This window comes from Pantherophis guttatus, chromosome 7 (assembly GCF_059756535.1).
Source record: "Pantherophis guttatus breed Tessera chromosome 7, ASM5975653v1, whole genome shotgun sequence".
NCBI lineage: Eukaryota > Metazoa > Chordata > Lepidosauria > Squamata > Colubridae > Pantherophis > Pantherophis guttatus.
Genome location: NC_142069.1, coordinates 72,145,968 through 72,172,105, shown reverse-complemented (window position 1 = coordinate 72,172,105; position 26,138 = coordinate 72,145,968). Strand labels below are relative to the sequence as shown.

The window sequence follows — 26,138 nt, the reverse complement described above, 5'->3', positions numbered from 1 at the left end:
CCCAAGAAGTCCCAATAAATCTTATAAGAGGAGGGTGAATGGAAGAAGCAAATTAAAGATTCCTTTGGACCCCACTTCACAAGGGAGACATCTTCTTTTGAACCATTTTTTTAAAATGGCCATAGTCCTGCAATTTTGATGTAACCATATTTTGCTAGCTAGTATTATGTGCTTGACTGCCCACTTGTATACTCAACATATTTTGATGAACAGTTATTTCTCCAGAAACTGTCTTTTCTTTCAGTCCATTCATAGTATTCCATATTCGCTAGATTAAAATGCAACTTCCAAACAAAAGCTATAGGAATTTAGAAAAGGAAACAGTTTATTGACAAGAAGATGGAAAGAGAGGCACTGCAAAATTACAGGAAAAATTGTGTTAGCAGAGAGTTATCTTCCAAAGAGCTCAAGCATGTAAGATAAACTCTATTCCTCCAGACCTCATGCTGTGGATCTCTGTACTATAGTGCAAAATTCCCAATAAAACTTGTGTCCTGCACTTTTCTACAACTACAGGAGAAACAATGACAAACTTTAATACTATCAGGAAACAATAAATTTGACTGATTTGTAATTGTTGCTCACTCATGTTCTTGAAACTGCTACAGGTAAAACTACAAGTATATTTTACTGTATGTCTAATTTACAACACTGGCTCCTTTTTCTAATGGCACTAACTATAAATTAAAAAGAAGAAAAACAATGCTTAAAAATAAGAATTTGTTTCTATGGATTTCTATTTGTCTCCACATACATTCATGCGTTAACTATACAATTTGAGAAAATAATCTCTTTTTAAAAAAAAAAGCCACAATTTTTGGCATTACACTGGGAACATGCAGAGAAGACAAAATTTAAAAAGACAAACTTCAGTGCATCATTTTTCAGAATGAAGCAGTACTTAATGTTCTGCAGTTATTACATTCGTAGTACAAGACAATTCCCTTCCCAATGTATGTTTCTTCAGACTGATTTGCTTGCATTGTTGTAGCTTTTCCAAGATCTTTGGATTGTAAAATCTATGCTTGTCATATAGGAAATTGAATTGCAGTGCTAGATCTTTTATAGTCTTCAGAGTAAAGCATAGCAAAAAGAGGAGTCTGGATTTATTGTTCAATTTCAAGGCTATCCATCTTCAAGTCAGGTGGTTTAAAGCTGATCACTTCTTCATATGTTAGTTCTTTAAAACAAAGAGCAAAGGTAAGAGAAAATGTGAAATATTTTAATATGATATATTTGCAGTTAAAAAGCTATAGGACGTGAAAACTATGAACAAAATCCACAAACTTGAAAAGATTACAGGTATATGAGAAATGCTAACTTCTTGCTATAGTACAAACATTTTGTTTGGCTTAATTTACTAGTAAATTTACTAATTTATTAGTATAACAGCCTCAAATTTGTTATTTTCTATACAGATTCTTCTTATTGGCTGTTCATAAACTTATACTGTCATATAAGTTTATGAACACACTGTTGCTTTCACATAAAATTACTTTAAGGAATAGAAATACATGAAAACTGCAGGAAGTACGTTGGAAGGCTAATTGGAAGGATGTTAGGTTGGTGTCTGGCCTCCTCTTCATGTAATTGTCCATCCAAGAATGTCTTGGTGATGGTGCTTATGGGCCCAAAATACCGCTTTGGAATAGCTAGAAAAACTTCTATTATTGAGGATTTAATTCTACATGAAATTCTGATCTGGAATTAATCTCTCCAAGCCAGGTTTGTCTGGACACACTATGATGCAGCTAGGTCTGAAGGATATGTAATAATTAGTGAACCTTTTAAATAAGATTTCTACCTTGCTTTTCAAAAGCATTATTTGATAGTCTGCTGATTATGAGGGCTACTGCAAATGGGAGGCTGGGTTAATGTAGGGCAAGGGTATCAAACTCGATTTCATTGGGGGCCACGTCAGGGTTGTGTTTGCACTATGGGGGCTAGAGTGGGCATGGTCAGGGTGGGCATGGCCACCTTGACATCACTCATGTCAGGGGCGTCTACTGTATGGTGGCCTGAGTGCTCTGTCAGCAAAAATGGGCTCCCGAGCTCAGTTTTTGGCTGGGATGGCCTCCTGCAACCCTCTGCCAGTGAAAACGGAGATCAGGAGAGCCGCACATGGCCCCCATGAGCTCAGTTTTCACTGGCAGAGGCACTGCAGGCCGGTCCTTTGCTGTTTCCAGGGCAGCCCTGTGGGCCAGATCTAAGCACCCCGCAGGCCGGATCCGGCCCCTGGGCCTTGAGTTTGACACCCCTGATGTAGGGAAACTATCCATGTACCATCCATTCCTCTACATGAGTTTGTTTTCCAGGGTATTAGTCAGGGTAACTCTGGAATAGCACTCAATTACCATAGAAATCTTGATTTGGGATTAAATATACATATTGAAACTGCCTAGTCATGGGTGACTTGGAGTCTCACACCTGCCATGACAACCACAAACCTGGTACAACTACACATATCTAGAAAGACGTATACTGGATCCCACCACCGGAACTTCAAATATCAACAAAACCAATGACCTTAAGGCAGGGGTGAAATGCTCCCTGTTCGGACCGGATCGCCCAATCCGGTAGCGATGGAGGCGGGTGGTTCGGAGAACTGGTAGCAAAAATCCCTGCCCCCCCCCATGCCCATCTGAGCCGCACAATCATCAGAGGCTTTTTTTTACTTTTAAAAGCATTTTTTCTACAACCTCTTTGGCCAAAAAATGCTTTTAAAAGTAAAAACAAAAAAGCCTCTGATGATCGCGTGGCTCAGCTGGGATCATCAAAGACTTTTAAAAGAAAAAAACCCTGTTTTTCTTTTAAATGCCTCTGACGATCCCAGCCGAGTTGCCCGATTGGCAGAGGCTTTTTAAAAAAGCCTCTGCCGATCAGGCAACTCGGCTGGGATCGTCAGAGCCTTTTGAAAGCATTTTTTTACAACCTCTTCGCCGAAGAGGTTGTAGAAAAAATGCTTTTAAAAGTAAAAAAAAAAAACTGGCCACACCCACCCAGTCACATTACCCCCCCCCCAAGCCACGCCCACAGAACCAGTAGTAACAAATTTTAGATTTCACCACTGCCTTAAGGAGATTTCACTGTTTCTTTGTCTAGGGCTTTAGTTCAAATAAGTAAAATGGAATCATAGAGGCTTTTAAAAAATAGTAATAATCCCTTACTTTTTTAAAGTCTGGCTTCTTAGAAGTTGACAAAGAAATACCCCTTAAAATTATTGAAAGAAAAGTTCCACGTGAGACTTCATGGACACTCATTTTTTTAGCATTTAGAACCATGAAAGCATATGTATTTAATGATGCACTCAATAAATGTGCTTAAGATTAATGAAAAAATTGAACAGCCTAGTGTCCTTTGGTTACCTATATTCACCAATTCTTAAAACAAGAATTTTTCACATAGTTCTAGCATTTTCCTGCATTTTTAAAGGAAGGAAAACATTACTGGAAAGTATTTCCTGAAGCTTGATAAAAGACACACCAGAAGTTATGAAACAAAGTACCGTAATTTCCTTAATCTATTTATATGCTCTTGCAACAGTTTTGATGAAAATTCAGTGGGGAATTACTGGAGACATAGTGTGCTCTAGTAGTTGCCAGTACTAAACCATGGCTAAATGACACATGCTGATTTTGATTCTATGCTTTTGTTTATACAAACAAGGATTGTATTAGCTTTTTTTGGGCTGCCGCCGCACACTGCTGGCTCATATTTAAGTGATCGTCCACTAGCATTCCAAGGCCCCTCTCACAGTTACTCTTTTTGAGCCAGGTTTCGCCTAATCTGTACTTGCACCTTTGGTTTTTTCCAATCCTGATGTAATTCTCTGGTGTTCCAGGATTTTTATAAGATATCGGATAACATCTGTCTTCTCCTTTAGAATGCTGGGATGTACTCCATCAGGCCCCAGTGATTTATATTCGTCAAGATCAGATAGGTGTTCTCTAAACATTTTCTTGCTTATTTTAATTTTTATTTCTAGTCTGTCTTTTATAGTTATGTTTTAGGTAGATTGAGTTACAGTTTCTTTTTTAGCGAAGACTGATGCAAAGACTGAGTTAAGCAGTTCTGCTTTATCTCTGCTGCCTGTTAATTCCTTGCCATCTTCTCTCTTTAGTGGACTGAACGTTTCCTTGACTTTTTGCTTATTTATATATTGAAAGAAACTTTTTAAAAAAATATCTTTGACTTTTGTTGCAAGTCTTAGTTCATTCGGAGCCTTTGCTTTCCTCTTTGCAGTTTCGGGCTATCTGCTGATACTCTGCCTTAGTTATGTGTCCCTCTTTCCATTTTTTGTCCATTTTTTATCCACATGAATACTAGATGGCACCAAAGACATACATAGAACTACCAGATATTAGATATTCTAGGCTGTCATCAAGTTCTTGTCTTGAGTTTTGCACTCCAGATATGATAGTCCTAGCTGAAACAGTATTTGCACCCTGGCACTGAAAATTTCTTTTAACCTCAAATACGTTAACATCCAAATTATATTATAAAATTATATATATGAAAGATAGTCTGGTAAAGTGGTTCATGTGTTGACCTGGAACTCAGAGGACTCATGTTCTAGTCCACCCACATTCATGGAAGTTCATTTGGTAATTTTTGAGCTGGTTAGTCCAACCTATGGGATTCTTATGGGGGAAACCAGAAGGATGGAGAACTATGTACATTTTCCTGAGTTTCTGCACAAATATTTGCATCGATATTTGACTCTGCTACTTAGGCTGTATTCCTCACTTTCTGTAAATTTATCTTTGTGATACTTAATAATGCTTGATATGTTTTAAGCCTTCATAACATTCACGCCCCAAAGAAAATACTCTCTTACCTTTCCATTCATCTATAACCCTTTCTTTATTTTCTATTGATTCATCATACATCTCTGCTTCTGGTTCATCCTCAGGATCATGATACTGAGCAAAATAAGAATGTGCAAGTGCTTCCGAGGCTGTTATTCTTTTGTCACTGTCCAGGATGAGCATCTTCTCAAGAAGATCCACAGCTAGAGATCAAAAATTGAACTAATATAAAGCAGCTGATCAATTTTAAATTAACTAATGAGACCGTCTAGATATTTTCACTTCCACTGCCAAAATTTCCAACCTAATCTCAGGGCAGATCTCAATGCTTGAGATACAAATTATGTGTTTAACAATTTATTTCCAGTACAAAAGAATATACGTGGTTTAGGGATGAGCCGTGGATCTTTGGCACTTTCTGCCTGCTGTTTGCTTCCTTTGCTTATTTGCTTACAGATATTTCATTATCTATGTAACCCAGTATTTATATTGTGAATGGACAACCCTTGCAGAGTACTTGTTTTATGATATAGCCACAATATGCTCTCAAAATTCCAAAAGTACCTACACTTTAAAATATTTGTGAACCTTGACATAAATGATTCATTAACTATTTACATAATAATACTTGGCAAATTACTACCTATTTTTTACTCCTATGCCTTCCTCTCTCTCTATATATATTATTTCTTTTTTCTCAAAGATATCCCAGGCACCCTGCTCCACATCACAGAATATTTATATTAAAAGTAATCAATATAATGAAAAAGAAATAATGCTTAGTTTATAAAAAAAATGGTCTGAAGGAGTAATTCATTTGGAGTTCGTCTGTACCCAATGCAATTTTTATAACCACTCTCAGTATTAAACGGAAGATATTTGGAGTTTTGCAGTAATGATTTGTTTTCCATTCAAAGTGACTATTCCTCCTAGAATAGTAGTGAATATTAAGTATTTACCTAATGGATTTGCTCCACGAAATACTACTTTCAGATCCTGTTGAGGCATGTATGGTAGAGATTCTATATATTTTCTGGCCTGCAAAATGTGAAATTGCATAAACAAGCATAAATTCAAAGTTTGAGATTAAATGGTTCATCCTTGAAAATATGTGACTGCACTCAATTATAATCAAATGTCCCCAAATATTTATAAAATGTACAAATTATGTAGTCGAATGAGAAACAGAAGATGAAAATATTTTTCATCATTCTTTTCATTTATCTTGCTGTTCAATGTAGATTTTAATTAGACAGAATAAAATTCCTGAGCTTCCTAATCTCCTTAATTATATGCACATCTGTAAAAAAAGAGCAAGGACAGATATGATTAGAGAAAAGATGCCATAATTTTCTACTCCAATAAGATCCACACGAGCTGCTCATTGTAATTATCATTTAATAGGACCACCAGTATAAAGGTCAAAGGAAATTTTGCAGGACTAGAAAGATCAAAATGCCATTCTTTCTAAAATGCAAAAAAATATAGAGGAGACTTTTGGGGGACCATTTGTTAGGAAATGTTTGGCAGAATTCTGATGGAAAGAGATGGTAATAAGCAAATTACAAGCCCAGTATAGCCTTATATTAGGCAAGTGGTCTGCTCTTCAACAGATATCTTCCAGCAAATTAGAAGCAAATAGATTAGATTTCTATGCAAATGAAACAATGGATGTAAATACTCTGTTTCCCCAAAAATAAGACATCCCCTGATAATAAGCCCAATCGGACTTTTGAGCGCATGCGCTAAAATAAGCCCTCCCTGAAAATAAGCCTTCCCCATAAATATTTAACCACATGCGCAGCTGGTCCCCACCATTTCCTCGTTAGGGTTAGGGAGACAGAGCTGGAAATCAGGCAAGACAGCAAGAGGAGCCCCATCTTGCTCCACATACTCCAAAATAATAAGACCTCCCCAAAAATAAGGCCAAGCGCTTATTTTGGGGTTCAAAAAATATAAGACAGGGTCTTATTTTCGGGGAAACATGGTAGTGAGGCACTTTGGTCTGCCAAGAGACATTATTTCCAACCTTGAAATCACCATATTTTGCTACAAATTACATTAAAGGGAGATGATCACAAGAAATATAGGAAGTAACCTTTGCCAACAAAATATCTCGCTATTTACATCCATTGTTTCACTTGATAGAAATCCAATATATTTGCTTATATGTTGTCTTTAGATATGCTTCAAATTTATATATTTCAAGTAAACAGAGATTCATATAATAAACAAAAACAAGATCCATATAATATGATGAAAATTAAAAAAAAAAAAACAATAGTGACTTCCTGTAGAAATTACATCTTTCTGAAGATGTAAGGGTGCTAAGGATGCTTCTCTAGAAATATTTGCTTCAACAATTGGTTAATTATGCTAACTAGAAATCAAATGTTTTTATTGGTTGTTTGATACTCAGAAACCCACAATGCGGTCATATCAAAAACACCAATTCTTTGGAGGTGTATAAAATATATAAGATCACTCATATTTGAAAATCAACTTGATAAAAACATGCAACTGAAAAGAACTTTGTCAGGAAATCAGTGTCAGTCACATAACAGATGAAATGAAAAAATTAATGATAGTGTTATTAATAAATCATACTTACATGTTCTGATGATATTTTCTTGAGAAGTTCAGAACTAGGTGTACCAACTACTTCCATTATTCGTTTCAGCTGGTCGATATCTGTAACAGTTTAAGAAAACTACAAGAAAGATAGGAAAGATAGCAAAGGAGTTATATGCATATATAAACTGCCAAACACACATGTAATTCTTTGTTCTTCTATCTAAAATAGAAAGGAGAATAAAAGATGATGTACAGAGATGGACACTTCTATCAACAAATTGGCCAGGCTTTTGAATCAGCATTATCACCAGTCTCCAAATTCCTGTAGCCTAGAAATTGGGGTGGGAAGTGTGAAAATCACCAGGTCTTGTTATTTAAAAACTATTACATCATATCCCAAACTATTTGCCCAGTTCCTTAATTTGCTTCCTATAAGAGCCACCATTAGCCGCTGGCTTTCAGGCTTGCCAAACAAATTATGGATTTCTCAGCAGCTTTGGCCTTCAACATCAACTTACAAAGTACTGGCTGTTGTAAGCTGTGCTTGTTTGCTGGTCATTAGTTAAATGAGACACATAAGAATAAAATTTAGTCGGCCTACTGCAGCTTAAGGACACATTATGTTCTGAGCCTTAATGACTATTACCAGCTGTGAAAAACAGTCACTTTAGCTATTTGCTATGTGTTTGCTATAGCAATTTTGCTTAATGTCTAATAATGCCTTAAAAGCTTTAAGTACAAAGCAAGATCTGCAGTCTGTTACCATGTGTGTGTATGTGTGGGTTGGGTCAAGGAGTGGGGTGGGGTTACAAGAAGAAGGATACAGTCATTTCCTGGAAAAAGAGCCTTCCCTTTCAGCAGCTCTGCCATGATGCATCCAACTGACCAAATATCAACTGCCAAGACATAAATACACAAGTCAAGAGACACTGTACAATCGAAGACCTACCTAAACCCCCTCTCTTTCTCTTTCTCTGTGTGTGTATATATATATATATATATATATATATATATATATATATATATATATATATATATATGTATGTATATACACACACACACCCCATAGTATGGGGTGTAAAACTCGATTTCATTGAGGGCTGCATCAGGATTGTGTTTGACCTCGGGGGGGGGCGTGGCCAACTTGACGTCACTTGGGTGGGGACTGTGGCCCGAGTGCTCTTCCAGTGAAAACGGACTCCCAAGCTCCGTTTTTGGCTGGGACAGCCTCCTGCACCCCTGCCAGCAAAAACAGAGCTCAGGGGGTGGGGGTGGGGGTGTCGTGTGGCCCTCCCGAGCTCCATTTTCACTGGCAGAGGCCCCATGAGCCAGTCCTTCACTGTTTCCAGGGTGGTCCCGTGGTCCAGATCTAAGCAGTTTGACACTCCTGCCACTGTACATATTAATAAGAAAGAATATTTACTTTACCTGTCTGATTATAATGCATCCAGTTTAACATGATTTCTGGGGCTCTGTACCATCGGGTTGCCACATAGCCTGTCATTTCATCGTCAGTTTGCCGGGCTAAGCCAAAGTCTAAAATCTACAGAATAATGAATAAAGTTTCCTGTCATTTTAGTTATATTAAATGTTCCCACTGCTTTTTATTCTGATTATCAGAACTCATTAAAAACTACATTGACAAGACACAGACATTGGAAGACAGGACAGCGCCTGGCACAGAGGGGTTAGTAGGCCAGAGGGGTTAGTAGGTTAGTTATGGGTAGGTGGGATCCACCCACTATTAGGGCCAAACCAAACAAACCAGAGATATTGGATTAGAAACCAGGAGACCATGAGTTCCAGTCCTCCCATAAGTATGAAGGCCAACTGGGTGACTCTTTTCCAGTCACTCCTCCTCAGCCCAACCCACAAATTCATAGGTTTGTTGTTGTTGTGGAAACTAGTAGCTACTTTTGTACACTCCTTGAATTATACAAAACAAAGAGAGGATATAATTATAATCTTCATCATCTCATGATTCAAATCCAGGGAAACTGTAAAAAAACAAACAGTAGTAGTTCCAACTAACAAAGCCCTTCTGCCTTTAAATTACATGACAGGTTATACCTCAATTTTCTGGTCTGCACAGTGCCTTGAGATAGAGCAGAACAAATTGAGGGGTGGTTTGAAGAAAAATAGCATGTAATTCTGTTGAACCATAACACAATGGGTTATCTCAGCTTATTCCAATCATCTCACCATCTTTTCTTAAAGCCAGCACAGGCCCGAATATAAAACTGGCAGAAAAGCTGAATTTTGACAGAGGCTCCTGGTAAAGGGCACAAAGTAGAGGACAATATTTTTGAGATTGATTTCAGTGGAATGGTACTATTATCTTAAATATCTGGCTAAAACACCAGCATTTTAATTCATTGTACATGTCAAATCATAGAGAGGCTAGATTTTTAAGATAGTACCTTGATGCTAAAATCTAAATACTTGGCTGATTTATATCCCTGAAGAAAGACCTTTATGCCCACCAATACCAGGCTGCATGTCTTAGCACAGGGTTGAGGAACCTGTGGGTCTTGGGTATTGTTCAACTCAGTAGGTCTAGTTCAGCATGTCAACAGGCAGGAATGATAGAAGTGATAGTCCACCATTTCAGCCCTCAACTGAGGATCCCAACATAATTGTTTATAAGTCAATTCAATGGATCTGATATCAGGTTGTTATAGGGTCTGAGGCACTCTTGACACACTGCCTATTAATCACATAGGTGAACTTACACATACAATAGGGGTTCCAATTTCCAGAAATGGGAAAGTAATATAAATAGGGCATCAAGTCATCTGACCATGGGATGGGAGAATTATGTTCTACTACAAAATAACATGTCAAGTTTGAGTGGAAGGGATAACTGTAATATAAAGATTTATGGACTTTATTCCAGATAATCAAATTAGGAATTAACAGAATATTTAATCATGCAAATGGCATGAAACGTTATACTGATTCAGCATGCTTTCAACTTTACCATATTCAAATATATAATTTACATTTATAAGACAGGACAATAACTTTTAAATGAAATAAGACCCAAAGATAAAATAGACTGCGATTATATGCATTTTAGGAATATATCCTTTCTTTCATAATCTATGACTGCTACAAAGTTCTGTAGCAATGATGAACAAATGACAGCTAACTAGGGCCAGCCAGCATGATGACTGGGGAATTCTGGGAGTTGAAGTTCACTCATCTTAAAGTTGACACGGTTGAGAATCACTCAACCATGTAGTAGTTGTTGTTAACTGTTCTAGTGATGCCAAGGGTTTTTTCTCTCTCTTTCACCAAATCCATAATAACGTTATTTGAAGTTATTTGGCTTTTTATATATTCTCCTTCACTTATTTATTTATTTATTTATTTATTGGTTCGATTTATATGCCGCCCTTTTCTGGAGGCTCAGGGCGGCTTATAATGCTTTTAAGCAATAGCCTTCATACTTTTGTATATACCTGCTTAGTAGAGCTTTCGCCCCCCCCCAAGCAGTGTTCTTTTTTACACAAAGTCAGCTTATTGCCCCCACAAACCGGGTCCTCATTTTACCTACCTCGAAAGGATGGAAGGCTGAGTCAACCTTGAGCCTGATGAGATTGGAACTTGCAGTAATTGCAGGCAGCTGGTGTTACTTAACAGTGCTTTAGTCTGCTGCGCCACCAAGGCTCTTAATTATCAGGATCATTTTCTCTTGGACAGGGATTTTTTTTTTTTAAATGTTACTGGTAAGTAGGAGGGGGATTATTTTATGATAATATTTTCTGGAGCACAGATCCATTCTGGGTCAAATGTAAATGGCACTTGTTCAGATTGTGTCTTTTGCCAGGATTTCACATTCCATGAAATAGTATGCAAGTGATGAATAATTTTTAACTGATCTATATAATTGTATAATCACTTATATTATTACCAATGCCCATATTTATCTTGGAGAAAACATTATTGTGCATTAGTACCTAAATTGGGGTACAAACATTATTAAGTGACACGTCCTAAAACAGAATTTCATATCTTGGTATAAAGATTCAGAAAAAAATCAATAGTAATTTTGTCATCTGTTCAGGAGGTTCCTATTTGTTGCTAATATATATAAGTTAATCTTCTTTTCCAAATGTTAGGCTTTAATTCCAGCAATGTAGATACCGTCTGTATCTATTCTTTCATTTATACTTGCAAGGTCTAGTATGCAATTATGAGCAGTTACTTTAGATGCAATTACCGTCATGAATGAAGATCCAAAACTTCCACAGCAGCCTATTTAATAATCAAGATGATTCCTATTACTTTTAAATTAAATAATTCTATGAATATCACACTTTTTGTAAATGTTGTTTAGCTTAGGTAATAATGGACAATGATTTGCTTGCACATCTTGTTCCTTTCCCTCTCCATCTCTTACCATAATTTAAAATTTTATTATTACTCTGTGTGTGTGTGTGTTTGTATAGTTTTATTGCTTTTAACAGAGTTGTTTCATGGTGAGATTGGCAGCAAATTTAGATAGATGAGATGGGGGAGGGAGGGAGGGAGGGGGAGAAAGAGAGAGAGAGAGAGAGAGAGAGAGAGAGAGAGAGAGAGAGAGAGAGAGAGAGAGAGAGAGAGAGAGAGAGAGAGAGAGAGAATATCAAAATAGCATGAATCCTACCCTTAATTCACAGTCTTCATTTACAGCTAAATTACTGGGCTTCAGGTCCTGAATCAGAATGAAAAGACTATTAAAACAGGACTAAATTTAAGAAGATGAAACTAGTCAGTGCAGAAGTATACAAAGCATCCTATCAGTGATAGAAACTTACCCGGTGAATGATTCCAGCAGAATGAATATACTGCAACATGAAGAGAAAACGGGTAAGGTCAAAATCAGAAATCAGATACAGTTGAATGAATATGATTATCAGAAACCATTTTGCTTTGACTCATATTTTTCTACAAAGTAAAGTTTTAGTTAGGCTGCATTTATTTCCACACTACAAACTCACAATGATGAATCATACATGGACTTTGATTACATTTTAAATGGCATTTTAAAGTGCAAACTCCACCACTCTTTGCAATCCAATCTAGGAGCCTTGAGAATAAAGATTGCCAGTTAGAAATCCTTTCTTGGAAAACAGTAATCAGAGAAAGAAAAAGAGAGTACAGTACCACAAAAGATCCTAAATTCTTGGCTGATAGGCTTGTTTTAATTCCTACTCCAAAATGCATGGAACTTCAAAGTCTCAAAAACTCTGCTACATATGAACCTGCATATTCTGTGTCTTGTAAAAAAAATATTTTTTTCTGAAAAGCAAGAATATCACCAAAGCATCACCATGGGAATGGATATTATTTATGTGGATATTTGTGGATATACATATAGAGGATTATATATGGATTTCCCAGGCATTTCAGAAAAGCAAAATCATATTTTGTTCTCAATTTGTTGGGGTCCTGCAAAAACATCCTCTTTGGTCACATATTACAAATTGCCTATTGCAGGGACTGGATTAGATTATACTTTGGGTCCTTTTCAAATACTGAGTTCTATGATTCTTAGTTCTACTGGAGAGCCATAACTAATCTCCAACTATCAGATTCAAAAAGATTTGATGTCTAAACATCAGAGTATTAATAATATTTAGTCAATACTAAACAACATAAATGCCATTGTACCAAAATAATATAATGTATGAGGTATGTTTAACAACAATATAATAAAGAAAGGGAAAATCAATTGATTTCCAAGTCAAAATATGACTCAATACATAACCACATACAATAGTACCTCCTCCGTCATGATACCTGCCTTATGAAACAACTTTCCGTGATTCAAAATACAGAATTTTAATGCTGGTAAGAACACAGGGAAATCTCCAATCACAATCTCTCTGTCTCCATCATATCTCTCTCCCTCCTTTCCTCCCTCCTTCCCTCTCTTCTTTCTATAACTTATTTAGAAACTGCACAGAGTTGCTCTGTGAGGGAGACAGGAAATATGGAAGGCCCTGACCCTGTGGGCCTCCAGGAATGCAATGAAGTCTTGGCTTTTCTCAAGGCACCGGGGCCAGGACATTGATGGAGCTGGCATAGTGGTTGATAGATCAATGTGAGTTTTATTGTATTAAATGGTCTTTCTATTTTTAGAGTATTGTATTTTTAGTCTGTTTGCTCCCCAGAATTTCTTCTGGTAGATAGACAGTTATGCAAGGTTGTTTAATTAATTAATTGATAAAGCAGTGTTGAAATGGCAGGCTTCACATTCAATATCTTTCCAAATCGGATCATTAACCCTGAAATCTGCAAGGAGAAGCACTTTAGTGTAATTAATTTTATGTTGTAAATCAAATAAGCAGCATCCCTTGAAATAAAAAGCATACAATGTTTGATTCAACAGTTCTTGCTAGAAAGAGGATCTCAAGTAAACAAATGTGACTATTTATTCATTGGGTGTCAGCTTACACACTGGAGTTAAAATTTACCAACTGAAAAGATGTATTCTCAATTCCTTTAAAATATATATATATATATATTTAAAAAAAACCTCGACTTATGACAATTGGGCTCCAAATTTCTCATGCTAAGTAAGGCAGTTGTTAAGTGAGTTTTGTCCCATTTTACGACGTTTCTTGCCAGAGTTTTATTACTGAAGTTGTTAAGTTAGTAACATAGTTGTTCAGTACATCTGGCTTCCCCATTGACTTCTACTTGTTAGAAAGTCACAAAAGATGACCCCAGGATACTGCAACCATCAGAAATACATGCCAGTTGCCAAGTGCAGAAATTTTGATCATATGACCATGGGGATGCTGCATAATTGTGAAAAATAGCCATGAGTCATTTTTTTCATTACCATTATAACTTCAGTCACTAAATGAATGGTTGTAAGACTAGTGCTATTTGTAGCTGTAAACAAAAAGGACAGCACAATGAAAAAGAAGAAGAAAAAAGTTCCAGCATTATTGAGACAGTTACTTTTACTTCAGCTTTATGAAATATTCTCCCACCAGAGGTGCAGATGGCTCCTATTCTACAGGCATCTTCAAAAATCAGTCAGCAAGTATTTGGTCTTCAATTTAGTTTCTCTAAAAGGTATTTAAAATGTGTAAGATTTCAACTGCAGGATCCAATCTGGGTCAGTCACCGGTACCAGAGGTTTTGTTTTCCACAGTTTCAGCTCATTTTGGAGTCCATCTTGTTGGATTCCATGATGGAGTCCATAATGTTGGAGTCCCTCTTGGAGTCCCAGTGATCGACCCAGATTGGATTCTGCAGCATTATCATGGGACACATATATTCGTCTTCATTCGTAAGATTTCAATTGATGATTGTTACTATTTGCACATGAACTTTATTGTCTTACTTTTGCTTTGAATGTATGGTGTGGTGGACTGCCTAAAATCATACTGGATTGTGATGGATGATAAATACTTTAAAATAAATAATTAAATGAAATGTCCCCGTGGCTTTTACCTTTAGTCCTCGAAGTAACTGATATATAAGAAACTGTATATGGTCATCTGTCAATTTTTGACACTTCACTATATTATTCAAGTCAGCACCCATTAAATTGGTGACAAGATACCTGCAAATCAAAACCAAGATTATGAAGACATTTACAGTGCAATTTCTTGTCAACTTGAAAGTAATCCTCAGTGAGTTCACAGTCTTAATAGGGTATTTTTTTAAATTACAGTCCTAATGGTTTTATAGATTCAATCATTTTTCAACCGTAATTGCTTTTAACGTTGCTTTGAAAACTTTATTATAACTGTATATATTTCACTAGTACAATTTAAATTTCCAGGCTGTGAATCTTGCGAGCATTTGATACAACTAGGGGCTGATTAATGGCCAAATCTGAAATCTTAATTGACAGAAGGAAATTAGGGGTAATTAAACACAACCATGAAATCAGATTCAATGGTTCACTTCTGATGAAAAGATTTTCCCCTGTGAGAAGGACACTTGTGGCTGCGGTGCACAGATTTTGGTGGAGTTTTAAGCCAATAGTATACAAGAAAAGGACAAAGACAAGGGATAAGGTAACCTCTCTCACCCACTAAGGAACTGCTTCAGAGGGGAACGGTTATCTCAAAGCAAAGGTTCCAATTCCAATTCCTCTCTAACCTAGTATTCAAAATAGTCATCAGATATTATGGGAATTAGATTCCAGAAATATGTATCTGAATAACCATAAATTTCCCACTGCTCATATAGGGAAATATTGGAAAAGAAATGTTAGGTCATCTAAGATGGGGGTCCCCAATACCCAGGCCACAGACCAGTACTGGTCTATGGCCGGTTAGGGACAGCTGAAGGTGAGCAGCGTTCCAGCGAGCAAAACCAAAACCACCGTCCTGCCAATCTGTGGAAAAATTGTCCTCCATGAACCCATCCCTAGTGCCAAAATGATTGTGGACCACTGATCTAGGAGAATAAAATGTCAAGAATATTATTTATTTATTAATCCAGATAAGAGACTACTTATCAAAACTCTAGTTGTATAAAGTACCAGACTATGGATTTCCAATGATCCTTTCAAAACATATCCCAACCTTGACTCAGAAAAGAAAATCATTATAGTATATATTACTGGAAGTAATTTACTGCTTGCATTAAGTATGTCCCACCAATGGAGATTCTGCTCTGAGACTCAAATGAACAGACTATTGATATTTCCATAGGTAAAGGTAAAGGTTCCCCTCACACATATGTGCTAGTCGTTCCTGACTCTAGGGGTCAGGACTCTAGGTGCTCATCTCCGTTTCAAAGCCGAAGAGCCAGCGCTGTCTGAAGACATCTCCATGGTCATGTGGCCGGCATGACTAAATGCCAAAGGCACACAGAACGCTGTTACCTTCCCACCAAAGGTGGTCCCTATTTTTCTACTTGCATTTTTTATGTGCTTTCGAACTGCTAGGTTGGCAGAAGCTGGGACAAGTAATGGGAGCTCACCCCGTTACGTGGCACTAGGGATTTGAACTGCTGAATTGCCGACCTTTCGATCGACAAGCTCAGCGTCTTAGCCACTGAGCCACAGTGTTCCTATATTTATGTATATTTATATAGTCTCCATCTTTCCATGGAACTTCTCAATTCATACTTACGGGTCTTCCACAAATGGCAACTGCATGGGTCCAACTTATCATCACACGTGTGTTAGGACAAATTGTCCTCAAGCTGCCATCTGTATATTGTACCAGCTTAGCTACAGCACCTCTTAAAAGTATATATTTTACAATTTGGAGTCTGTACTGCTGTAAGTCTACAGATTTAGGATACGAACGTTTTCTCACTTATAGGAATTCTTGCCTTCCCCTATTCAACATTGGAGGTTAATAGTAGAGTTCACAAGGCACTCTTACGGGCAAGTCCCACCTTTTAGTCAATTTCACAATTCCAGTACTGTGAAATAAATTGCCTAGGTTATTTGTTTCCTGCTTATGTAACTAGCATGCAGCAAACTCTTGCCTCAGACGACCCTAGCTTCTGGGTCAAACAAGCTGTTACTCTTTCTCCACTTCTAATGCAGTGGCTCTTCAATTCAATATACATCCATGGCTACCACTGCTGGGAAAATCTAGCAGTAAAACCATGGTATCATGCTCTAACTGTTGCTTAAGAGTGACAATTTGCTAGTCAGACAGCTTTTATTTCATACTAATGGCTCAGACATTTTCAAAATGGGCAAATGTATACTTTTTTTACTGAAAGTACTGAAGGTACAAGGACATTTCTTGGCAGCAACAAGAAGAGGGTTTCTTCTTCTTCTCCTTCTCCTTCTCCTTCTCCTTCTTCACACAGTCAGCCAGATGTTCACACTGGGTTTGGCATTTTTGTTTACCTATTGAGTTCTTACCAAGGACCTGGGATAGGCAAATCTGGATGTTTGACGGTGTTACAGATATCATTGCAGGATGGAAGCTGTTCCAAGTAAAGCTGCCTTCTGCAATTGACTGATGGTAAATTTGTCAATGCCTATGGTGTTCAAATGGTGCTCCAGCTGTTTTGTGATTGCACCTAAGGCGCCTATTATTATTGGTACTATCCTTGCTTGCCTTTGCCATAGTCATTCTATTTCTACTTGTAGGTCTTTGTATTTTGTTGTTTTTTCCAATTTTTTCTCTTCTATTCTGCTGTCTCCAGACACTGCCACATCCACTATCTAGACTTTTTTGTCTTTCTTATCAACAACTGTTAAATCCGGGGTGTTATGTGGCAGGTGCCTGTCCGTCTGAATTCTGAAGTTCCAAAGCATCATCATCATCATGATCTCTTTTATTCATTAAACATGAAATTCAGTCAACTGAACATTTAAAAACGTTATCACAAATATAATTGACTGGCACTAATGGTTGATACGGATTGCTGCCAGGATCCTAGATATCAACCAAGTATCTTCTTAAGATGTATGATGTTCTGAATAGCACAGTTTTTTGCAGTTCCGCTGGTGTTATTGCAGGAAGCTGCAATTTCTTGATGTATTTTATAAAATTCTTGGACATGGTACCAAGTGCCCCGATGACAATGAATATCACTGTTACATGTTTCATCCATAATCGCGTAGTTTTGATGGCCAGGTCGCAATATTTTGTGATTTTTTCCAGTTCTTTTTCTTTGACTCTGGCGTCTCCTGGTACAGCGATATCAATAAATTGTACACTTCAGTTTTTGACAACTGTGATATCTAGCGTGTTGTGTTCCAAATGACAATCTGTTTGTATTTGAAAGTCCCATAAGATCACCACCTTCTCATTTTCTATTTTTTCCACTTTATGTTCCCATGACTTTTTGGATACAGATAAGTCATATTTTTTACATAATGACCAGTGGATGGATTAATTTAGTAACTCGATCATGCCTAGCTTTGTAACCAATTTGCGCAATTTTGCTGCACTCACATATTAAATGTGAAACTGTTTTAACTTTGTCATTGCAAAGTCAGCAGTTTGGATTGTCAGTGGTGTTTTGTATCTTCACTTTCATGGTATTAATTTGTAGTGCTTGTTCTTGAGCAGCAAGTATTAAACTTTCTGTTTCTTTCTTGATGGTTCCCATCTTAAGCCATGCCCACGTCAAGTTGTTATCACATTTTCCTTCAATGTTTTTCAAGTGCTGTCCATGCAAAACTTTGGTTTTCCATCGATTTAATCTGTCATCCAGCTGTTTTTCCTTATATTCTGCCTTTTATTTTTAACAAAAGTTTGTGTGTTTTCCAATCCATGTTTTCCAGTTCAGCCAAAGTCCAGATGATGATTCCAGCTGGGTAGTGTATTACTGGAAATGTCCATGTATTAATGGCTTTAATTATGTTTCTAGCATTCAGCTTTGATTTTAATATTTTGCAGACCCTCCTGAGGTATTCCTTTTGTGTTAACTCTTTGACTTTTCCATTCAAGATGTTATCTGCTTCCAATATGTCTAGATATCTGTAACCGTCATCCTTTGCTAATGCTTTTACTATGCTTACACTTCCCAGTTCTATTCCTCTTATTTTTTCCATTTTTCCTCACTGCATGGATAATATAGCACATTTTTCAAGTCCAAAGTTCATTTTGATGTCACTGCTGAACAGTTGAACTGTGTTGAGTATTGATTTAAGTTCAAGAGCTTTTCGCATACATTTTTAAGTCATCCATGTATAGTAGATGATTTATGTTGCTATGTTGGCTTGAGATTTGGTATCCCAGTTTTGTGTTTTGTAGAATTTTTGTCAGTGGAATTAATGTGATGTTGAACAGTAGTGGCAAAAGTAAGTCCCCTTGGAAGTTTGATGATGATGATGATGATGATGATGATGATGATGTTTGTTGTTGTTGTTGTTGTTGATTTAATCTTCAATTCAATTTACAGTTCAAGTTTTAACCAAGGGCTTTTTGTTTTTGTTATTATTAAACTCTAAAGCTAAAAATTATCATTCCAAGGCCAGCAGGAATGAAGTCAATTGCAGAGCCAGCTTCAAAATGCTTTACGGGGATAGAGGAATACAAACAATACTACACAAACATGCCTTTTCCTTTTAGTTTACTATAGCATGTAAAATTTCTCAGAGGGATAACCAGATTGGTTTTCTGGGGCAAAAACAAGAAATACCAAGTCCTGTAGCATGCCAAAAGCTAATCAACTTAACAAAAGATTTTGTGATAAGAAAGTGGTTAGTTACTAAAATGCTCTAAGTGAGTTGTTTTCTTAAGCATCTTAATCCATTTAACATTCCTTTAAAAACATTTTAAATTACTGCCCTTACAAAACAAGATTAAACAAAAAGATGATTCATCTTACAACATCCTACTTCGAGTAGTAAGCCAAAATCCCTTTTAACTTTCTTCATATCAGAAAACTGTATTCTGATAGGTGTACTTCATCACAATTAAATATTTTGAGATTTGACAGATGCAACAGAAAAAGTTAATCACATATTTCATTATATCACTGAAATTAATTCTACTTATAAACATTTGATTTTGGCTATTTAATGCCAGTGCTACACATCCCAGTAAGTTGCCAACTATCAATTTTATTTTAAACTTTACTTACACTTCGTTAAAATTTTCTATTGATGCTGCAGGTGTAAAAACATCTAGTAATCCTATAACCTGAAACAAAAAAAAATCTATTTTACCTAATGAAATGCATAAGATACTACAGGATTTTACACTCTGTATTTGCAGGTTGCTAGACAAAGACAACTGGAGATAGAAACGGAGGTTTGGTATACTTCAGTCAACAATATCAGTTGTATATAACTGTTGAATTCTAATTGCTAAGAGTGCAATTGTACTTACAGGTTAATTAGGACTGATTTTTTTTCTTCTTCTCATAGCTCAGATTCAGATTGCTCCCAACTCAGGAACAGGTTTTTAAGAAGTATCTGCCTGTTCATTACTATGTCTACCTACCTCCTATCATGCTTCAAATAAGTCACCATCTTTCATTTACCTTTTTTTTAAAAAAAAACATTTAACAATAGAGTAAAACATGAAAATATCGATTTATAGGGCAGGATAAAGATACTGATATTGTCACTGGTTTCTACACAACCAGCATTATTATTATTATTAATTAAAATTTCTATACCGCCCTTCTCCAAATAGGACTCAGGGCGGTGCACAGCCAAAGTAAAAACAGAGCATGCAAAATTTAAAAACAGTATTAAAATAATTAAATATTTTGGCCGTAAATTAAAACAACCCAATTTAAAATCAATTTAAAATTTAACTCAAGCCAGCCCAGCTAGTTGAAATAAATAGGTTTTCAGGGCCCGACGAAAAATCCGGAGGTCTGTTATTGTATGTAACTCTGGGGGAAGGTTGTTCCAGAGGGTGGGCGCCGTCACAGAGAAGGGTCTCCCCCTGGGGGTCGCCAGCCGACATTGTCTGGCGGACGGCACCCTGAGGAGGCCCACTCTGTGCGAGCGTACTGGCCGGTGGGAGGCTATTGGTGGCAGAAGGCGGTCTCGTAAGTACCCCGGCCCTAAGCCATTGTGGATACTTTTACTGTAAACATATATACTCCTGGTTTGGAGAAGATTCAACCTAGGGGAAAAAATGGCACTCTGTTCTACATCACAATCTATTCAGAAGTGGGATTCACTTACCTTCCCAAAGGAAGGCAAATGTGAGCGTGCACACACTTTGCTCACACACGCCTCCCTGCGCATGCTCACGGCTTTCCACGCATGCTCTTTGCTTGTGCATTACGCCCGGGTGGGAGGAGCCTCCCACAGTCGCAACTACTGGTTCACCCAAACTGGACAAACTGAATCCCACCACTGAATCTGTGCCCAAATTAAGACTTATTCTGGTTTGTCATTCTAATTTGCAGTAAAACTATGATATGTATGCACCATCCTGGCTTTTCAAGATTGGATGGAACAGACAAATTTAATCTGGCCATCTGAAAAAATAGATGTGAAATGACCAAAAGAAAGAAGGGAATATATGAGACCCATTCTTTTTGAAGTTATTAGGGCTATTATAACTGAACTAGTTCTGCACTCTATAATTATTGCAATGCAAACTCAGCTCTTTCTTAAGCAAGAAAAAAAACTTAATGAAATAAAACCTTTCAAGTGAATCCCTGTATATCAATTAGGCTATTTGATCTTATATTATAACTGCACTGATTTTTTTTGTGTGGTACAATTTGAATGGTTAGCAGTTGATGCTAATCATATATAAAAAAGTTCTACACTGCTGGTAAATGCATTTTTTCTGCATTTATATCTCAAAATTCAGCCTTCACCAAAACGCTAAAATAAATGCATTTTTACTGCATTTATTTTGCAGGAATAACTTTACAATATCTTTAATGCTGTGACTGTGAACTGCCCAAAATAATTAAAGCTATAGTTCTGGGGGAAAGGGGGAGGGGGGAGAGATCGAAAACAAAATGTAGTACATCTTTATTCTTTGTTACTCTTCATTTACCAATATTCCAGTCCTCTTATAATGAACACTTAAAAGGTTACCTGAATCAAACTGCTCAGACCTGCTAAAGCCTGCTTCTATTAGAAACACAAACCTGATCTTCACTTGAATGTAAGGTTAACTGAGGATACACAACAATATAACAAAGTGTTCAAGTGCTTCTGTTAAATTATCCTTCTATATGAATGTGGGATTTTCTGATTACTGCTTCAATAAAACCGAACAAAAGACAAATTGGCATTTCTATTGGAGGGTTTACATAACACAATCTTTCCACTCACATTTTCATGTTTCATGTGCTTGAGTAATCTAAGCTCCCGGTAAGTCCTTCTAGCATGAATAAGGGATTGGAAAGGTCTTGAAAGTTTTTTGACTGCCACCTTCTGCCTTGTTTTGGTATCATATGCTGAACTGAAACAAAATCAAAATATATTTTAAAATTCATCTCAAATGTTTCACTTTATTTTCAAACTCAATTTATTTATTATCAGCAATTTATTTTAGTTCTATTTTCAAACTGTTATGACTCTTCATTTCATGAAAAAAATGCAATTTTATTAGAACTTAACTTCATTTTGCACATCGTTATCATTAAACATCCATATATAACTATGCTATTTAACTAGCAACAAAGCTGCAATTCTACAATATGCCTTTCTATCAATCTGTCTCAAACACATGGAAAGGGAATTTCCCAAAATTCCTCCGGATCCCTTTCTAGCTTCTAGTCCTATGGAACAGCAATTAATTTGAGTTAAGATATTACACATTTTTATAAAGAGATCAGCGATTTCAGTTTAAAAACAGATGTCATCAGAAACTGGTGATTGGTTACAGTGCATTTGGTTGAGATGTCATGAAATAGCTTGCCTTGTTACCTCAATTTGCTTTTTCTTTCCTCCATGAGAACAGAAAGAAATACCTATTATTCTATATCCTCTGCAGTAAAGATAGAGACAAAGAACTCATTGAGGTTCCCTGCAATCTTCATAACCTCCTCAAACATCCATTTCACTTCTTTGTCCTCCAACAGCCCAGCTGTTCTGTTGTTCATTTTATGTTTCAAATATATGTAGAGAAATTATTGTTTCCTTTAATAGTTTTTGCCATATGTTCTTCAAATATTATTTCTGCATCGCTTAAATTTGGACGGAAGGGTGTTGTTCAGAGTTTGAGCTCCTTTTTTCCTTATAATTTTTTGTTATCTGGAAGGATGACTTCTTAACTGTTTATAGCTTCCCAGATGCTACTAGGGAAGCCATGTTGGCCCTTTTCCTCCATTTGGTTAATCTGTTCTTCTAATGCAGAATACGGTCTAGCAGAGAATTAGTTACTATGGTTTTAATTAACCTTCAGGCACTATGAAGTGATACGAGAGGATTTGGCAGACTCGGGGGTGGACTGGCAACAAAAAATAGTGGAGTTGGAAATAATGGCTGGGTTGAATATGAAAGATGTAGATACTGTAAGTATCCAAGGGAGGAGTATGGGAGGCGAGTTAAAAAGAGAAGAAGTGAAACTTCTAAAAGAGTGAGAGACGACGGATAGAAAGGATCCCTTTTTTAAAAAAAAAAAACCCCAAGATTGGCTGTACTAAGAATTAGAGTAGACTAAGATATTAGGAATAGGGGGAATATTGTTATACATATTTTTGCATAACACATTCAAAATGAAAGGTAGAGGTTAAGATCAGATTTTGAAAAAGGGTGTTATCAGGTATGCTCAAGAATAATGCTATTAGAAGGGTGTAGAAAATATTGAATAATTGAAGAACGAAGGATTATGTGCTGACATAAATATGTATAACAACAGTAGAACCACGTAAGTTTGATTAATGTAGTAATTCTTATTTATATCAATATTATTTGTGTATCAAAATGAATGACACTCAGATGCCACAATGTTCTTGTAATAATGTTGATGTATATTTTAAAAAAAAAAACTTTATGCAAAAAAAGAAGTGATACGAGTCAATTCACTTTTCCCTTTTTTTCCACGAGTTCTCTCATTTCTGAAATGCTTCTCCTGCTGAGTCATCAGTGACAGTGTTGGACCTTACTAGCAGTTTTTCACTTGTGTGGTTGCTATATGTAAGAGCATTAGAGTCACTGTTTCTGTTAAGGATATTGTTGTGTTACCAACCAGCAGAGTAAGTGCACAGAGAAACGGTACTGAGAGCAATGAATACAATACATAGATACAAACTGGTTTAACAAAGCTTTTACTTTGTAGTGAAAAACAATTGCATAGTCTTTTAGTCAATCCAAGTCTTTAGCCATTCAAATCAGTCCGAAGTTACAGATATCTTCTTACCATACAAACAGCAGTTGATAATAAACAGCAATTCAACGCTGGTAACAAATCACGATGGTAGCAGATCCATCCACTTCTTCACACACGACAGTAACAGTTCCAACCGACAAGTCAAGGAATAAGTCAAGCAAGAAGTCAAGCAGCAATGACTATAGCTCGGCTCCCTCTTATATACAGTTTACACTAGTAATTATCCACTTAAGATAAGTGAAGTCAGCAGTGCAATGACTCAACAGTACAATTAGGATAATTGCAGTCAGCAGCCAGTCAGCAGTCAGTTACAATGACCAGGGTGGATTTGATTTAAATCGAGTTGATTTAAATCACAATTTAAATCATGATTTAAATCACTAGTAAAAAGGCTTGTTTTAAATCAACTCGATTTAAATCATAATTTTTAAAGAGCAACTGTCATCTCTGCTACTCCTTTGACCCACTTGTTGACTCACCGATAGTCCCAGTGTTGCAGAATATACAGCCTCATGCTACATAACTAAGCTCCATTTCCTGCTGAATAAACTAAATTATTTATGTATCTTAAATAGAAAACTATCTTACAATAGATTTTTACCCCAAATAAATTAAAATATTATTAAAATAATTCGATAAAAATCAAAAAAATCTGATTTAAATAAAAAAAATCAGATTTTTTTATTTTTTTTAAAAAAATATTGATTTTTATCCACCCTGACAATGACTCATCAGTACAATTACTCAGCATTACATCTTAAAGTTACAGAATACATTTAAAGTGATAGAACACATATATTGCCTGAACAATCTGTTAGGCTTACACCATATCCTAACAGGTTCTACCGCAGCTGCATCTCACAGCAGATCCTGGACACCACGTAGAATTAAGTGTAGAGTTGTTTCCCCTCTAACTGGTTCCAAGACTATTCTAAAGCACAATCACTTACAATTATTTAACAGTCTGGTTTCTTTGTCATGGTCCATGCTTGAATGCCCCCAATCTATGCACAGATAACTGAAGCCTCCCATTGTTACATAATTTCTCCTCTGCATGCATTCCTAATTTCTTGCATTCTCTCAGGATCAACTGCAATATTTTATCACAGGAATCTCATCTTCCAATGCTTTCTTAAGCAACATCTCTCCCATCTCACCCTTTCCTGTTTTGCATTTAGGACAAATCTAAATTCAGGAATGACTGCCTCTCCCTATTTCACTGGGTTTTGTATTATTGTTCACAACCATTATTACTGCTGCTGCTGCTGATTTTATTCATTAAACATGAAACTCAGTCAACTGAACATTTAAAAATGTGTTACAAATACGAGTGACTGATGCTAATGGTTGATAAGGGTTGCTGCTAGCATCCTAGGTATCAACCAAGTATCTTAAAATATGATGATGATGATGATGATGATGATATTTTGGTATGGACACTAGCTCCATCACTGACAAAATTATTGGCCAGCACCCACTGGATTTCTCCTACAGATCAATTTTAAAATTGCCCTTTCATGTTTTCCATTTTAGGACCAGCATCCTGCTTTCATCACAGTTCAAGGAGAACCCATCTCTGTTCTGCAGGTTCAACTTCTCCCAAAACATTCCCCAGTGTCTTGTGAATTTAAATCTCTCTGTAGCATTCCTTAAAAGTGTTATCTTATCAGTTCTATACTATGATCTGCTACTTAACTATCTAGATCAGGGCTGTCAATCTCACATTGTCAAAGCGTTGTCATGTGACATATTGGGACTTTTTTCTTTTTCATTAAACTGGGCGGGGCCATGGCCAGTGCGTGAGGCATCTCGCCCACAGGCCATGAGTTTGACAGTCATGATCTAGATCAGGGGTGGACAACTGTGGCCCTTTTACAACCTGTGGACTTCAGCCAGCTTGGCTGTCTCAGGAATTCTGGGAGTTGAAGTCCTCAGGTTGTAAAAGGGCCACAGTTGCCCACCCCTGATCTAGACAGATAGACTGATAAGTAGATATTTATTTTTGTCAGTGATTAGACAAAACAAAACATATACAAACTAAAATAAAGTTTTATTTTTC

General features: G+C 36.6%; 1 protein-coding gene across 1 annotated transcript in view; it reads right to left on the bottom strand.

Moving 5' to 3' along the window:
- Positions 1-307: 307 nt before the first annotated feature.
- The window catches only part of MAPK11 (mitogen-activated protein kinase 11), a 41,803-nt gene continuing 15,972 nt past the window's right edge, over positions 308-26,138 (bottom strand). Inside the window, exons 2-12 of the mRNA XM_034421225.3 lie at positions 22,078-22,207; positions 19,905-19,963; positions 14,838-14,949; positions 12,185-12,214; positions 12,034-12,081; positions 8,811-8,925; positions 8,207-8,278; positions 7,420-7,499; positions 5,768-5,846; positions 4,838-5,011; positions 308-1,180 (exon numbers count right to left, since the gene is read on the bottom strand). Coding sequence (XP_034277116.1) covers positions 1,107-1,180; positions 4,838-5,011; positions 5,768-5,846; positions 7,420-7,499; positions 8,207-8,278; positions 8,811-8,925; positions 12,034-12,081; positions 12,185-12,214; positions 14,838-14,949; positions 19,905-19,963; positions 22,078-22,207 — 973 coding nt within the window. The 3' untranslated portion in view covers positions 308-1,106. The remainder of the gene's footprint in view (positions 1,181-4,837; positions 5,012-5,767; positions 5,847-7,419; positions 7,500-8,206; positions 8,279-8,810; positions 8,926-12,033; positions 12,082-12,184; positions 12,215-14,837; positions 14,950-19,904; positions 19,964-22,077; positions 22,208-26,138) is intronic.